Source organism: Triturus cristatus, chromosome 8 (genome assembly GCF_964204655.1).
Source record: "Triturus cristatus chromosome 8, aTriCri1.1, whole genome shotgun sequence".
NCBI classification, from domain to species: domain Eukaryota; kingdom Metazoa; phylum Chordata; class Amphibia; order Caudata; family Salamandridae; genus Triturus; species Triturus cristatus.
Genome location: NC_140591.1, coordinates 107,728,079 through 107,746,105, shown reverse-complemented (window position 1 = coordinate 107,746,105; position 18,027 = coordinate 107,728,079). Strand labels below are relative to the sequence as shown.

The 18,027-nt window shown below is 45.9% G+C and overlaps 1 protein-coding gene across 2 annotated transcripts in view; it reads right to left on the bottom strand.

Moving 5' to 3' along the window:
- RCSD1 (RCSD domain containing 1) overlaps positions 1-18,027 on the bottom strand; it is a 231,137-nt gene that overhangs the window by 14,700 nt on the left and 198,410 nt on the right. For both annotated transcript variants that reach the window (XM_085621127.1, XM_085621128.1), the window contains 2 exons: positions 13,742-13,933; positions 2,394-2,906 (listed from right to left, as the gene is read on the bottom strand). In XM_085621127.1, coding sequence (XP_085477253.1) covers positions 2,394-2,906; positions 13,742-13,933 — 705 coding nt within the window. The remainder of the gene's footprint in view (positions 1-2,393; positions 2,907-13,741; positions 13,934-18,027) is intronic.

The window sequence follows — 18,027 nt, the reverse complement described above, 5'->3', positions numbered from 1 at the left end:
GACTGGGAACCAAAACCGGCCCTGGCAAAGTGCTCGGCCGCCCCCACCTCCCTCCCCCCCCCCACTGGGTGGGGGTGCGGCCCAGCTCTTTGCCAGGGCCGGTTTTCGGCCGATTTTGTTACAGTGCCAATTTTGCAGCTATGCTGCAAAAACGGCCCTGTAATAAAAGCGGCCCCCAGGGGCCCAAAACCGGCCCCCACCCTTGCGGCGCACTGGGGGATTGCCCGGTGCCCGCTACGGCCAGTCCGGCCCTGATGATATAGAGATGTCTTGAAGGCAATTTTGCTCTCTTTAACAAGGAACTTTTTCATCAGAATCGTGGTATGGCAATGGGCACCTGCTTCGCCCCCAGCTATGCTAATTTGTATATTGTCTAGGGAGAGGAGCAGGGGATCCAGACCAAATACTACCAAGACTGGTGTGACCATGTTATTCACTGGAGTAGATATATTGACGACCTGTTCGTAGTGCGGAGAGGCACGGAAAACAGTGCAATGTCATTTTTTGAGAATAGAGACCAACAACCTCAATTTACTCTCACTATTAGCAACATAGAGGTTCATTTCCTCAATATCACAGTGTATATCAAGAGCAACAAGTTAGAGACAAAATTGTTACACAAACCCAACTCAGGCAACATACTACTTCACGCTACCAGTTTTCACCCTTTCAGTTTAGTCAGCAGTATCCCATATGGCGAGAGCTTGCACGTTAAATGCAATTGCAGTGAAATCAAAGAAGATGGAGCGCTCAAGACCTGATAACAAGATTTGCAGATAGGGGATACTCATAAAACTGTTTAGATTAGGCCAAGAAGAGGGCCAAATCTAAAACCAGGGAACAACTGCTATTTGCGAGTAAAACTGTTAAGAGTAATAACCAAATCGACCCACATTTCAGATTCACCACAGCATATAACAAATAAGAAAGTGCTATGAGGTCAACCTTGCAGAAGCATTGGCACATGATTAAAAATTATCTAGTCATGGGGAAAGTTGCCCCCCACAGACCAGGGATAACATTTAAGAGCGAAATTCACGAGACAGGATCTAGTCAAAAGCAGACCTGAAATAGTAACATCTGCCCAAACCACTTGGCTGAGCCACAGCTCTGGCTTGAAGAGGTGCGGCTGGTGTAAGACATGCCAACATGGCATCAACACTAAAGAATACACGACACCTTCTCCAGAAAGAGTACAAAGATCGGTGGGAGTTATCAGTGCAAAGCAGACCATGCAGTTCATGTTGTACAATGTCCCTGCAAGTTAATATATGTAGGGAGCACCATTCTCCAAGTCCATAAGAGGATCTAAAAGCATCTAAGGACAGTCACAAATGGCCACAAAGCTTACCCTACCACCAGACATTTTGAGGAACAGCATCAAAGTAACAACACTGGCTTCAAATACTTTGTGATAGATGCCATTCCTGCTAACATCAGAGGAGGTGATCGTGAAAAATCGTTAAGGCAATTGGTATCTAGGTACATAATAGAACTAAATGAACTTAACATGGAGGAAGACCTCCACATACACCTATAGTTTGCTGTACCTACCTCTCTCTCTGTATAATGAGGTGGTCTATCCATGGTTTCAACTTAGAATGTGAGTCACTTTGGGTGTAGCGGTGACAAATGTAGGCAACAAGGAGCAGACACTAGTTGATCGGTGTTCTATACCAACACATACAACCTCATGGAATATGAAGTGCCTTAATTATTGCAATGGTATAACATGTACCTTCTGGTGATAATATCTTTGACTCTTGATAATGTTGACCCAAATTTAACTATTCGCCCACCTGGGCCAAATGACTTTGGTATATTAGGTTTTTTTTGGGGGGGGGGGGGGAATATTCAATATAAAACAAATTCTCACACTAACGTTAATATAACACAACCATTTGACTATTCTTTGCCCTGATAGTGTTGAAAGTATGGGTAACCATGAAGAATATAATTGGGAATCGGAAGTCAAGCATAATGGGGTGACCCTTTTGTGACCAGTGATGTTTGGTATGAACAAAAAAATTGAGTTTCAGCAGTAAGGTATGGATAATACAAATGTATGATTATACTGTGATAAGCATACCAGAGCCATAAATAATCATTTTGGCTGGCTAGTTCACCCACTTGAGTAGGACTATTTTCTTGGCATGTTACACAATGAACACTGTGGCTATCAGGGACCTCTTGCTAGGGCAGAGAATGCCAGTGCTGTGTGATTTACACCCAACTCAAATACTGTGCAGTATAAATAAATGCCTAGCCAAAATATTGTGCATAATAAAACACACACAAATGCCTGCTGCACTACTTATCACATGTAGCATTGTCAACAGAGTCAGGGTCTGGTCATATATCAGAGAACTGTGTGAACAGTGTGAGCCACCTACCTCTTGGCTGGAGCTGCTCTCCTCTGTGGCTGACACTGCACCGGTCTTTGTGCGGTCAGCCTCGCCGACTGTCTCTGTGGTGACTGCAGGCTCGTGGCACTTCGTAGGGCTCTCTTTTGTTTCCGGTTTGTCTGTCTTTTCAGCAGCCACTTCTGCATGTGCCATGTCCTTTTCTGTTCCATGTTCAGTGCGTTGTTTCCTCTTCTTCTCCTCGGACTCTTGCTTGTCTGCCTCAGCTTTATCGGTGTCCTTCTCAGCCTTTTCTACCCCAGCAGTATTGTTCGTGGGTATTTTGTCATCCGATATCTGTTGTACACCCTGGTCTCCTGCCCGGTCCGATGGCTGAGGTGGCATTCCACTCTTCGCATCAAACACCTCATCACACTCTTCTGACTTTTCACCGTTCTGTTTGGGTGGCGCCACAGAGCCAAAGTCTTCATCGCCCATGTCAGACTGGGATTTTCTGAACTTTCGGCTGGGGGGTCGTCGTTTCAAGGACCCCTTTGGCCTGAGCTGAAAGAATCAAAATAAGAATAAATATGTGATACTGGCCAATACTGATGCAGGAATTTTGAGGAGGCAGCTACTACCCAACTGTATAATGTCCAACCACAATGCCACATAGGAGACCGCATGTGCATTTACCTTGGAGCGCTCCCTGAAGAATCTTTTCTAGAAACAGCACCTAATGAGCATTCCACCTTCTTGTTGGTCGCCTCATCAAACAGCTTCATCTTTTCTCATGAACATGCTTTGGGCCAATAATTGAATTAACTCAGAGAGAGGATGTGCCTCAGTGGCCAGAGCTGCCGACTAAGGAACTGGGGATCCGGGTTTGAGTCTCTGTGTCGGGCAACATCCTGTGATTCTGGCTAAATCATGTAATCTCCCCGTGCACATGGACAGCGCCTGGATACTCTCACGGGTGACAAGCTGCACTATATAAGTCTACAAACTAACATGTTGCCAAGCATGCCAACATACTGGCATACTCTCATACTCTGGGTTGTAAAATTATGGCGCATATGATGATAGCCAAGCGAATAGAATAGTTTAAAAAACTTACACACACAACATGCATTGATGTGCTACATTAATGATACATATATTAACTTAGCGTATTTCTCTTCTGCAAACTTTCAAGATCACGTGTTCCTTCCTTGGGCACTTATGGTACTGGCAAAATAGAAACTTTGGGCCCTATTCACAATGGTAAATTCAGTGGTCAATTAAATGTATTACATAAAATTCCTTTTATTCATTTACCAGGAATCCAACGGGGGTTACTGGTGTGTGCACATTCATTTGCTACTGTTGATAGTGAATCAAGATCAGAGGGTGAGCAATGGTTGCTCATTGGGGTAGTATGCCTAACAAATGTGTAAGGCATACTACCCATCACAAATAGGTTGGTTGCATACCCAAACTCTTCTCCAACCCGTGTCCACCCCTGGAAATAGTCAGGGATTTCCTGCAGCCAATGGTTGGAGTAACTCTCCTTCCAGGATGGGAAGGACAGTGGATCACCCCCAGATTTGCTGCAGGGTTAGGGAAAGGGCTTTCACAACCAATGCCTGTCACCAATTCTCCTTTCTAAAGAAAGTGAAACAGTTTTTCGGAAAGCGACTTCAGAACTGTGATTCAAGACCCCATCCCTCGCTTCTAGATGGTGGTAAAACAGTGCTCAATGGCCTCCCAAACTCCACGCTTGTATTCCTTAAATGTTTCATACACGCCTCATCCAGGGTGAGAAGAAATATGATCATATCACCACTGTCATCATGATGGAACTCCATTGACTCCCTTGGCAGCCTGCATCCTCTTCAAAACCAGCTGCGTTTTTTACAAAGTCATCATGACCAGCACCACTGCCTATTTTGCAGACAAGCTTGTCATCTCTGGTGGCTCTCGCCACACCCGCAGCCAGCTAACCATCAAACTGAAGACAAAGATGCGTAAAAGTAAAAAAGAAAAACAGGCATTTTCCATCCATGCACCGAGGATCTGGAACAACACCTCTGTATCCATAAATAGAAAATTGGAATGTTGGGAGCGCCATTGAAGACAATGGAGTGGCTCAGGGCTTCTAACAGGTGTTAAAACCTTCAACATTCCAATGTTTGTCTTCACAGCTCTTGCTGTGAACAAAAGTCTCAGGGCTTCTTGAGATCTTTGTTTTATTTGTTAGAACATTCTGCCCTTTAGTGGTGGAATGTTCTAATAGCCCGTTGTAGCTGGGCTGTACCGGCCATTAAAGGCCCACTCCCTTTTTAAAGGTCCTCGCCTTCGGTTCAGGCCTTTAACCCTGGAGCGGACCTTTAATGGCCGGTATAGCCCACTGCAGCGGGCTATAAGGCTAAATTACAACAATGGAATGTTGAGGGCTCTATTGAAGACAATGCAGTGGCTCTGGGCTTATAATGGCTGGTATAAGACCAGAACAACAACATCCCAATGTTTGTCTTCTTGTTTCTCCCTTTTTATTTTTAGAACATTCTACCCTCAGTGGGTGGAATCTTCTAATAGCCTTTTAGCCCTTCTGCCTCGGGTTATACTGGTTGTTAAAGGCCCTCTCCTTTTGTTATAGGCCCTTGCCTGCGGCTAGGTCCTATAACTGGGGTCCAGGGCCTTTAAAAACCAGTATAGCCCTCAGCGGCAGGCTATAAAGCTATAGGAGTGCCCCAGCACAGCTCCAATGTAAGAAAGAGTTGAAGGCTCATGTCTTTAAACAACACAACATCACAAGACAATCCCAGTCCCATAACCAGATAAATTTCTCATCACTCAACCGTTTGCTTGCCTCTGAATCTATACATCGCTTTGCTGCCTTTTTGGCTCGGTTCATGTTATAGAAATATGTGAGAAGTTGGCCTGGTATATGCTGTCCACTAATTAAAGTGGGCACTTTGCACCAGTCCAAACAACCCTTATGGTGATGTAAGAGGTCAAAGATAACCTTAGAAAGCTTTGCAAGTGGTAGCTGTGGAGAGCAGCCTTCAGGCTTAGTCTTGAATGAATGTTAAGCAGCTTGTTTTAACAGAATATAATCTTATAATATTGGTTAAATGAAAGGAGAACCACACAGTAGTTCTAAAAATATGTATTTATTAATATAACACTCTCTAGTACGGCACAATATCTTGTACATGAAGATAATCACAACACACACAATACTGTAGCACAGAAACAGTTGTAAGTAGCAATAATACACAGTGGGCTCCAGGGGGAGACCAGACCATACACTAAAATAGTGGTATAAGAACCACGTCTCGAGTCAAGACAGTGTCTAGAGTATGTAGAATCGCTGGGACCCCAAGGAACTACCCAAGGTGAGCAAGTAGGGACCCCACAGAGGACGGGTGCAGTGTGGGAACTCGACCGCATGCTCTGTACAATTCCATGGGGAAGTTGTTGTAGTTTGAAGAAGACTTATGAAGCAATGAAGACGAGGTAAGCACAGCCTTTATTTCCTGTCATCCGCTCTCCTGACACTGGAGAGTTCTCCTTTCAACATTCTACTGTCACCTCTCGGGGGGCCATACCAACATGGCAATGGCAGAGGGGTGTGCGGAGCATACCAACTATGATCAGAAACTGAGATTACAACACATCTCCCTATATATATGGAAAACACGACATTCATCAACTCACATTGTTCGCATTGCACACTTCACCATAACTTAAGGTTGAGATGATGCAGCGATTCTGTCCTTACTCCACGTCTGACCATTCTCTAGGCGAACCACAGTCTTGCCTTCTTTTTGCACCCTTTGGTGTGCATGATACTTGCTCAACCCTGGTTGTACATGTGTGGGCTTCTTAACAACCACTGTGGTACCCCTCGTGTACTCTTGTGTTTTGACTCCATGACTCTGATCATACCACCCCTTGTACTTCCATTGGTGTTGGGATCTCAGCTGCTTACTCACCCCATGGTCTAGGATCACCTTGTTTCCACCCCTCAACCAGTGCGGGACCAGTTTGGTACACGGTTCCCTTCCTCTTAAGTTAACAAAGGGAGACACTCCCGTGACCAGATTAGGGGTAGTGTGGTATGCCCAAATGCACTCTCTCAGAGAATCTTCCACATTGAACCCACCAGAGATGGCCAACTGAATGTGCTCTTTAATGAATCTGTTTGTTCTCTCCACCAACCCATTGGCTCTCGGACAATAGAGTGCAGTTCTCTCGTGTTTTATGTTTAACTCTTCAAGAAATGTGGTCATAGCTTCTGAGGTAAACTGCACTCCATTGTCTGTAACCAATGTTGCCGGAATGCCTTCATACACGAATACATTCTTCAAGAATGGGATTAGGTTACTCGTGGTAGTCTGCGGTGTGAACTTAACATTTACCCAATGGGACGTGTAGTCCACCAACACAAACATAAACCTCTTCTGGGTACCTAGAACTTCCATGGGACCAATTATGTCGACTGCCAATTTGGTCCAAGGAACTTCTGGCACTTCTACAGGGGATAAAGGAGTTTTGCGTGTAACTTTGCTCTTATCGCTACTTGCACAGCTATTGCATTCCTTTACTTTAAGTTCGATCATGGAGTCCATCTTTGGAAACCAGAAATAGTTCCTGACTTTGTTTTTGGTGAGGCTCCTCCCCAAATGACCCTCATGGGCCAGGTCAATTATCTTGTCTCTCAAGTTGCAGGGAGGAACAACTCTGTTTCCCCGATGTATCATACCTGACATTAACGACAATTCATATCTCACTTCCCAAAAATCCTTTACTTCTTCTGGAACCTGAGAACGGTGTTCAGGCCAACCATTGAGAATTAACTGTCTGAGGATGCTCATTTCCTTGTCGCCCTTCACACTTGCATCCCACTCTTCCTTCGACAAAGAAGAGAGATGCAAGGAAAAAATAGGAGCATCCAAATGTTCCTCTTTGGCATACTCCAGGAGTGGTGACCTTGACAAATAATCGGCGATTACATTCTTTGGACCTGGCAAATACTCTACTTTGAAGCAATAGTTTTGTAATCCCAGGACCCATTTCGCTATGCGTGGGGAATTATTGTGTGCATTTTTTGGCGAAAACATGAAGGTCAAAGGCTTGTGGTCAGTGTGTATAACAAATTGTATCCCCCACAGGAAAAATTTAAAATGGTTCACTGCCCAGAAACACGCCAATGCCTCCCTCTCAATGACGGAATAGTTCTTCTCCGCAGAGTTGAGTGACCGTGATGCAAACGCAATAATGGTAACTTGCCCCTGTTCATGTTGAGATAGCATTGCTCCCAACCCTTTGTTGGAAGCATCTGTGGTCAGGACAGTTTTCTTGCATGGGTCGAATGCACCCAGCGCGGGTGACTCTAGGATGCTCACCTTTATTGCCTTTACAGCCCTGCTGTGTTTTTCCTCCCACAGAAATTCCTTTTCCTTTTTCAACAGTTCACTCAACTCATCACACATATCTGCAAAATTCCGTACATACTTAGACATGTATTCAGCTAGACCTAGGAATGATTTAAGTTCTTCCTTGTTAGTAGGGTTGTGGGCGTCCATAATTGCTTGAACCAAACTGTATTTTGGTTTGAAACCCTCTTTAGATATAGTATGACCCAAATAGTCAACTGAGTCCACCTTGATCTTACACTTTTCCAGTTTCACGGTTAATCCTGCCCTGGTTAACCTTTGACACACGGTGTTAAAAATGGCATCATGTTCTTCTTCCATAGCCCCATACATCAAAATATCGTCTTGGAAACATAATGTGTTCTTGATACCATCCAACACCTGTTGCATCACTTTCTGGAAAATAGATGCCGCCGAGGCTAAACCAAACTGCATCCTTACAAACATGTAAGCCCCAAATGGCGAGGAAAACGCCGTAAGCGGTCTCGACTCAGGGTGTAACTCGACCTGGTGGTAGGCCATGGACAAATCGATGACTGAGAAAAACACCCTTTACCCATCGTGCTCATCATTTCATTTATATTGGGCAGAGGAAACCTCTCCACCCAGATGTTGTCGTTTAGGCTGCGTAAGTCAACACAAACGCGGATACCCTTATCGTTGGCCTTAGACGCTAGAACCAGGGGGGCCAACCATTCAGATGCATCTATGGGTTGTATTACCCCCATGTCACATAGTTTGTCCAGTTAGTTTTTCAGAACTTCTCTCAGGCGCAACGGCACAGGGCGCGCCCTATGAACCACTGGTTTTGCGCCTTTCTTAACTCTGATTTTGTGCTGGAAATCTTTCAATTTCCCTAACTTTTCAGTAAAAAAGTCAGGAAAGGCGTTTTGTAGACGACAGCATTCGTTGTTTTCGGGAGTGTCTACCAAGATGACTTGTTCCTTGTTATTAGGATCTAGGATAATGCCCAGTACTTTTTGGTGCTGCCATCCTAACAGGTTCGCGCCCCTTTCAACCACATACACCTTACCCACCATAGATCTGCCTTTAAACTCTATGTGGCTACTCAACATCCCCACCAGGGGAATGGGGTCTCTAGTGTACCCCTCAGGAGAAATGTCAGGAGAATGTAGCATGCTTTTACTGCAACCTAGAATTTCCTCGAAGTCCTTTGCATTTATAAGCGTATACGGGGAACACGAATCAGCAAACACTTCAATAGCTTTGTTGTCTATGTGTATAACACATTTTGGATAGTTGGGCTTGGTTGTTTCGTCGCTGTCCTTGACCTGGAAAATGAATCTTGCCTGTGTTTCCCCAACGGGATTGCTGACCCTAGAAGTGTTACTCGACCCCTCCCTGCATACTCTGGCCAAATGTCCTCTTCTATTGCATTTTTTACACATAACACTACGTGCTGAGCAAAATGGACTGTTAGCTAAGTGGTTGCTGCTTCCACACCTGTAACATTTCAAATTTTGACTTTCCTTGTGAGTGGTTAGATTCTTCACGCCTTCCCTATTACGCACTTTTAACACTTCCCCTTCAAACTCTTCACACTGAATTGGAGCGACCACTTCTTCTTTTGCTTTCATTTCTCTCACACACTTGGCTGTGTGCTCAATAGATTGGGCAATGGCAATGGCATCCTTTAAGGACGGATTTTTGGCAAGTAATTTTTCCTGCACCTTCACACTGTTAGTACACCTTACCAGTTGGTCTCTTATTAACGAATCATTAAGCTCACCAAAATCGCACAGTTGCGTCAAACCTCTAAGAGCCGCTATATAATTATTAATGGATTCGCTCTTCCCTTGCACCCTGCTAAAGAATTTGTGGCGTTCAAGCACCACGTTGACTTTGTCACCAAAATGAATCTCCAATTTCATCAGTGTTATGTCGTACACATCTGCATCATCCTCTTCCTCCAATTCAGGCTCGGGTAGAGTTTCGTAAACTTTACGACCATGCACCCCCAAATTATGCAATAGTATATGTTGTTTACGCAACGGAGAGAACCTTTCTCCGCCCATCGCAATCAAATAGGATTCGAACAACTTTGTCCAGTCCTTCCAATGAATATCTGGATCGCCACAGTCATTTAAAAATGATGGCGGTTGGCTCATTCCAGGCGTACCCATCTTGTGTAAGATGGAGGGTACTTGGCTGACGAAGGTGGCCTGAATAGTATGAGGATACACCCTAAGGACCTAGGAGAGCAGGGAAAGCAGAAGGGTGTGCTTTGCTGTAAAACCACCACAAGCTAGCGGAAACCCACTCCACCAGAGGCTTACATAAAAAAGGATAATGTAGCAGCAAGGGTCTATAACAACTTCCAAGTCTCCTTGTGACAGTAAAACAAGGAGAGACAACCTTTGAGGTGATAGATCAAGGGCCATACGTCACCTTCCTGACTGACATGACTTGCCCGACCCTGGGGGATCCCTGCTGGAGCTACACGGTAGGGAAACTTAGTGGAGTAGCGCACAGTGTGTGCGCATCACAGAAAAAACGCTCTGCAGCAGAAGAGACGTAAGGATTCTGTCTCCCTCAATGTGTGCGCATCACAGGAGCATTCAGAAGGCACGTAGAATGTGTGCCTATCACAGTGGTAACCCAACGAAAGGAAATGGAAAAGTCTTACTTGAGAAGACGACCTTTTGTCCTTGCTGACAGATCGCTGCGCAGGAACAGAAAATGATCGGTGCCCTTGTGACCCAAAACGGAGGCAGGGACGCTTACGCCGGACCTGGCGTTGAACCGGCTCTCGTTGACTGGTGCGCCGGTGAAACTGACAGGAGGCGTGTCGAACTCTCAGCTTCGCCGAACCTGGCGTTGTACCGGCTCTCGATGACTGGTGCGCCGGTGAAACTGACAGGAGGCGTGTCGACTTTCCCCAGCTGACGTGACGGAGCCTGCCTGCTGACTGAGGCGAGCGCCAAGGTACGCACACTCCTCTCGTCCTGTCAGACTTGCAGATGGGAATCCCAGAAGTTCCACGGAGACTCGCAGACACCACAGCACGTACGGAGGGCACTTCCTTTGAACGATGACAGGGCTGTCATCTGACTGCTTTTGCTCGGCTGCACGTTTCGCAGGTTCACCGCTCCACAAAGCATCAACTCCTCCTTCATAAATTTCCACGAGGACAATGTGAACATGTAGGCTGTTAAGGAATCCGTGGCCACGGTTCTTCCATCTGTTTACATCGTAGATGGATTGAAAATGATCCAAGCTGCTCCAACTCGTACGCGACAGCAAAACCAGGAGAGAATGTAACGAAAGGGGAGATGACAGGCTGCCCCCTGCGCAGAGACGTCGCCAGTGTTGTAGTTTGAAGAAGACTCATGAAGCAATGAAGACGAGGTAAGCACAGCCTTTATTTCCTGTCATCCGCTCTCCTGACACTGGAGAGTTCTCCTGTCAACATTCTACTGTCACCTCTCGGGGGGCCATACCAACATGGCAATGGCAGAGGGGTGTGCGGAGCATACCAACTATGATCAGAAACTGAGATTACAACAGAAGTCACGGTTGAAGTTTGAAAGTTTAAGGACCCTTCCCGATGGACTTAGAAGAAACGCCGTGGAAGTTAGGAGGTTGAAGAGCCACCCCGCCCGTGAATACTGTAGTACGAGAGTTACCTATCCCAGGGGAGCTGGGTGCATAGGTCTAAAGTGGCGTCGGAAACTTCTGTCGATCTCTATGGAGGACTTTGAAGAAGAGCCACTGCTGGGAAGGAGAAAAGTGTCCGATGGAATCCAAAGGTGGATTCTTGTGGTAGAGTACCTGAAGGCAGAGGGGACAAAGTCTGGGTCACTCAGGAGTGACCAGGGGTTCGGTAGACGAATGCCCACCGATGTTGGGTACTTCAGGTGCTTTGAGGGGGTTCTGGACTCTGCAGCCATGCAGACCAGGAGACATCTAGGACAACCAGGAGCTGGATACAAGCTGTCCCACAAAGGATGTCGAGTGCTGAGGGTCAGTGTCTGGCGGGAGCACGAACAAGCCTTGGCAATGGCAACCCATGCAGAAGTTCAAAGAAGGTTACGGTTTATACCAGCAAGGTACAGGGGACTCACCAAAGCAAGGGGAGTTAGGGCAAGCCTGGTGTAACCAGGGATGCCCTGGAAAAGCAGTGCTGACCCTCAAGAGGACCCACAAGCCAGAGGCGCAGGAGTCGCAAGAGGACCTTGAGCAAGTTTACCACACAACAGCCCACGGAGCACTCAGTGTAGCCCAATGCACTTGTTTGGCAATGGCCAACACGCATATGCACTTGCAAAAGCCCACAGTGCTTAGAGGTACAGGTATTGCAGTCCCCACAAGGGATTCTGACCTCAAACTTGGTAAAAGGGCCGCTCGAACCTCAAGGGACTTGAAAACCCACCTCCTGTGTTGCTGGAGCCTTCAGAGTGCGTAGGAGCTCAGGAGCAGCAGACCAGTCTGTTGAGATGAGGAGCCTGTGGTTGCAGGGGAGTGACTCCTTCACTCCAAGGGAGATATCTTCAGTTGTCCTTGATGCTCCACCAGTCCTGTACGGAGCCTCTATGGTGCACGGACACAGACGATGCTTCAGACTGAATGGGAGATGAAGTTGGGCCCAAACGTAGTCCAGCGAAGTCTAGAGTGTCCAGACGGTCGAAGTTCAGTGGTTTTTGGTTCAGAATCTTGTCCACATCGAATGTAGGGTCCTACAGCCAGGTAAGCCCTTTTGTACCCACGGGAGAGGGTTAGACAGATTCAGGAGACCCTCCCAGGGGAGGGTCTGGACAATGGGGAGGATATTCCCCTGTCCTTTCTCCAGATTCGCGCCAGAGCAGAAGCCAATGGCTCCCAGGACTGATTTGAGCTGGACTATGCACAGGGATACCAAATGTGCCCCTCATGCAGACTTTCGGTCGCTGGCAAGCGAACCCACCCAGCCCTAACACACTAAATCCTGTCTGGGAGGTGGTCACACCTCCCTGTGACAGAATGCCTATTGTTCCACCTTCCTCTGCTCGAGCTTGGCTCAACAGCAAGAGAGCAGAAATGTGTCTCTGGTTGGCAGCAATCCTTTTGTACTCCCTGGGACTAGAAGGCTGGTACCGGAAACACCTTGGACCCAACGAAACTCGCTTCTGAGGGCTGGAATCATACCCCCACACCGGTTACCGATGTGGAGATATGATTCCACAATGTTTGACACCAAACACGATAGGGTTACTTTCAGCCATTTTAAAGTTGGTCAGTAGGCGGTCACATAATGCCACTCTATGTGTCGTAAATGGCTGATACACTGACAACCCAGGAGAATGGACTCTGTAGGCTTCAGGGGTGTTTTGCTCATGCAGTGGCACCCTCTCACTTAGAACCAAGCACCCTGCCTTCAGGATTGTTAAGGCCTGCTATAGGGGGGACTTATAGGTTTTAAGTGCAGTGGCCCTTAGAATTAGTAATCTTATATGTAAAGTAAGAGGTGCATGCACCATCTTACACAGGTTGCAATGGCAGGCCTGTAGTTCCTTTTTTTCATGGCCTCTCATGGGTGGCATAATACATGATTCAGCCCATGGGAGGCCTCTGGGGTACTTATGCCCTGGGTACATGGATACCATATACTAGGGATGGACAAGGGTACCCTAGTATCCAATCTGGAGTGTACCTGGGTACATGGCATAACAGTTTAGGGAGAAAGCAGATCGAGTGGGATCCAGATTAGCAGGATCCCAGTCAGACTAGTCAAAAACAGTGTCACATGAAGCAAAAAGTGGGGGTAACCATAAGAAGCAGATCCTACTTTCCTACAAAATACCACATGCAAGACTCAGTCTTCCTGTGCCTTCCCTCACCATGCAGGTCTACTTCAGTGCCAATACGCCCTTTTGGAGGTGAAGTATACATTCAGTGACATTTGAACATAATATAAAATAACATCTTTCTGCAAAGAATAGACTTTACCATGGAAACAGACAGTGCAAAGTGACCTACCTTAATGTAGCCTCGTAGAGCGGCCCCTTCTGGCGGCTGTTCAAAGCCAACTGGAACTACATCAGAGTCGCTGCTTCGAGAGCGTCGATTGGGGCTGTCGGGTGTCAACGGGGGGCTGTTAAAGGGAGACGGCATGACCTTATATACTGGGCTCTTTGGTGATCGCCCTTGCGGTGGAAACATCAAGTTTCCCTGCAACAAAATAGAATCTTATAACAGTTATTCGTTCAAGGTGGGCAAGCTCTTGAATTTGGTAATGAACATTCATTGACACCAAGGAGGGGCATAAAGTATACATGCAATGGACCTCTATTAATGGTTTGTGATGAGTCCTAGATTGTAATCTGGAACTTCATGAAGTCTTTTTGAACTTCTTTGTGATTTCAAGAATTGTGATGAATAGCAGGTGGAACTCTCTGATAAAAGCATTTTGTAGGAGAACAGAACACAAAACCTTACTTTTAGGGTGGGACTTCTCTGGCCAAAATGTTCTGTGAGAAAATTATTTTGAAACAACTGTTACATTTTGGTGTTACTCATCTCCTGTTAAACCTTACACACTTTGAAAACTGCCTGGAGTGCAAAGTTTGCTGATTTTCCACAAGTTTGAATGTTCAAAACTTGAAAATTATTCGACCCCCAAACCTTCACGCAACTAGAAAATAATTAAGCCTGGGCAAAGCACTACGCTACGCTTGCGTAGTTTGCGAAGTTTGCTCTACTTCGCACTACGCGAATTGCACGTAGCACAGTGCAAACACACGTAGCGTAGCACTCATTTTTTGCTTACTCGCGGTCCTCAACGTCAAGTTGGCGACCGCGAGCAAGCAAAATGACATCCCGGCGAGACTTTTTCCTCGTTCGCGATCAGCAACATCAAGTTGCCGATCGCGAGCATGGAAAATAAACCTCCCGGCGACCTTCTCAATGCGGGGAGGTCAGGTTTCTCATTGCGAGTAGTCGCGTATGCTCGCGACCGCTCGCCATGAGAAACTACCAGTCCGTGTTGAGAAAGCTGCCGCTCGAGTAGAAATCTACTCGAGTGGCAGAAAATGACCGCTTGCACTGTGCAAGATGCAGTTTGCACTGATTGCACAGTGCGGACAAGCATCCGGCACTGTGCAATCAGTGCGAACAGCATCTTGCACAGTGCACTACGCAGTTTGCGAAGCTACGCGTAGCTCGCGTAGTGCGAAGTGCACTTTGCATAGCTACGCGTAGCGCTACTTCGCAAACTACGCCCAGGGTTAAAAATAATGTCATTATCCTGATTTGTGGCAATAGCTTTCGTTATATCAGCACAATCGACAGTAGTCTTCAAAGCATCATCATTTGCCACAATCATGGAGGTAGTAGAAGTGACATTTCATGTCTTTTGACATTGAAGGCATAACAGAAGTTACAACACATGAACTTTAACCTGAATAATAGGATATTGTATGTTTTTATTAAACCTAAATTGAAGACCTAAGATTATTGCATGTTAAATGAACACTGATTAATAAAAACCATTAACGCCGACCAAATACAACTAACAAAATCTAAAAACATCTACAGGGATACTTGCATTTCAGCTCGATTTCTTTAACTTTAGATGCCGGAAAGCACACGATGTGTTGCACACAGTAACGGAGGGGATACTAGACCCAGGTGACCTCGTCCACTACTGGTCCCTCTCTCACCTACGCTTCATTGACCAGATCATATGCACAACTCCTCAAGGTTCGTGAACCACCTCCTGCGACTACTAATCCAGCTTTAGATCTCCCGGCAGCCAGGGATCCTTACAAACCATTGACAATATCCGACCGACCATGGATAAAAATGAACCCTTACTTGAACCTGCAGAGGATCACAGCTTCATCAGCCCCGTGAAGCCTTCTATAGGATTAACTTTTGACATTCTCCACTTGTGCTCCTGCTGATCCTACAGCCAACACTACTAGATCAGTCACATAAGCTTTAGGCTACAGGTGCTCCGGATCCCGTGCAGAGTCCACAAGGGTCCATCTTGACCCTCTGTATAGAACCCATTGAGACTCTGCTTACAACAGCATCAAAATATATTAATATGATGCTGTAACACAACTCAACACAAAGGTGTCCACTAATCTAGATAGTCAACACCTCAGACGCTGCCTCCACTTTACGCAGATCTGGATGTCCAGCACCCACCTGAAACTTGACCCTACAAAACTGAACTACTTACATACACCCGTTAACAAGGAACAACTAGTCTTAGCCTGGCTCTATGACAAAGCCCTGGATAGGCTCAAATCCCAACTTTTAGCCAATGCCAAGTCACTCTAACTTACCCTGTAAACCAACATTGCCCTCAAGCGACACACTGCAAGAAAACTAAGACTGCTTGGCACCAACTCTCTCTTCTAAAGAAACAGAAATCATTCCACCAAGAAAGCAAATTCAGAACGGAGGTTCGAGGTCCGGTACTTGCTCTCCCTGAAGGTGGAAATGCCCTGCTCTGCAGTCTCCCAGACTCCACTCTAGCCAGACTCAAGGGGATTCCCTCACGCTGCAGCATGCCTCATCAAGAGGCAGAAATAATAATATGACCACATCACCCCCACCCTATCGGAAGGCTACTGACTCTCCGTGCTAGCCCACACCACCTTCATAGTCAAATGCATCATCTGCAAAACATCATGACCAGCCCCCTATCTGGCTAACAAGCTCTCCATCTCTGGTGGTTCTCAGCACACCCAGAGCAAGAACATCTTCAGGCTGCAGAAGAAGTTGAAGAAATAAAAAAACAAGCCAACAGGCCTTCTCCATCTACGCAGCCAGGGTTTGGATAAACATCCCTGTATCCATCAGGACAGCCCCTACCATTGCAACTCAGAAAATAGCCCACATTCTCTCCGAGAGCCCAGCATCCCTGCCTGGATTCACCCTCCGATTGTATCTCTGCCTTCAAACTGGTGTGGTACTCTGCTGCACTTTGGATAGGAATAAAAACTGGACTAGCAATCGCTATGACTAGTTGCCCTCATTTGCTACCCTGCACCAGTTTTCTACCCCATGTCTACATCGCAGATGACGTCATATATCCTCTTTTTACTAACAGGTTAACGCAGCAATTAACTGAGAGCAGAATTCCACGTATTTCTCTGCTTTTCTATCATCAGTGTTTTAATTTCAATTTATTTTTATTTTTACAATGTCAAAATGATTGTTCAAAACTAGAATTCGCTTAAAAAAGATTCCATTTTCTAAATTATCAACTTCAACAAACGTATACCTATCTAGATCATACTCCAGAATGGTTAATGTGCACACAGTATACAATAATTACATCATCTGGAAATCAGGCACATGCATCAAGAAAAGCTTTTGCGAGTCCTTAATTGCGAATATTAAGGAATCGCAATTAAGGACTCGCAAAAGCCTATGCATGTAGGAATCGCTGTTAAAATAGCGATTCGTTAACATTCATTAATTGCGACTCACAAATTGCGAGTCGCAATTAATGAATGGCTTCCCATTCATTCCTATGGACCTCCAGGCCCATAGGAATGCATTGGAGATTGCGGGAGCAATTTGCGAGTACCAGTAGGTACTCGCAAATTGCTCCCGCAATTTCTAGGGTGCAAGGGTGTCAGAATGACACCCTATTGCACCCATGTATTTGAACTCTGCACACATGTTGCATACACACATGCTCTAAGGGCATGTGTGTGCGCAACATGAAACTTAGAAGAATGCAAATAAGTGCATTTTTCTAAGTTTTAGCAAATTACCATTAAGTCCAGCTTCATGGTAATTTGCTCCCGCTAATAGCGAAATCGCTATTTTTTCAACTTTAATGCATTGCATTTAAGGAATTTCAATTAGGGATTCCTTAAATGCAATCACTATTTAAGGAATCGCTATTTTGAGATTCCTTAAATTGCGATTTTTGCATTTGGGATGATGCATCCCAAATGCAAAAATACCGGTCGCAAAGGGGCAGATTCTGAGAATCTGCCCGTTTGCGGCCGGTTTTGTGGTTGATGCATGTGCCTGTTTGTTCATAAGTTTAGATTATGCACGTGTAAAAGCAAAAACATCTGTTACTCAAGTTGAAGTAGTGCCGCCTTGCATGAAGTACTCGTGAGTAGGGTGTGAGAAAGTGTGACAAGATGGGATTGCTGGCTCCTTTGATGATGACATAGGGAGAGCATTGAAGAAATGAAGCTTTCGGTTTCCCTCTGTTTCTTACGTAATCAGAGCCCTTGGCACTTCTGGAAGCTACTTGAAGTCGTGTCTAATGGCCATAGGGGCAAAAT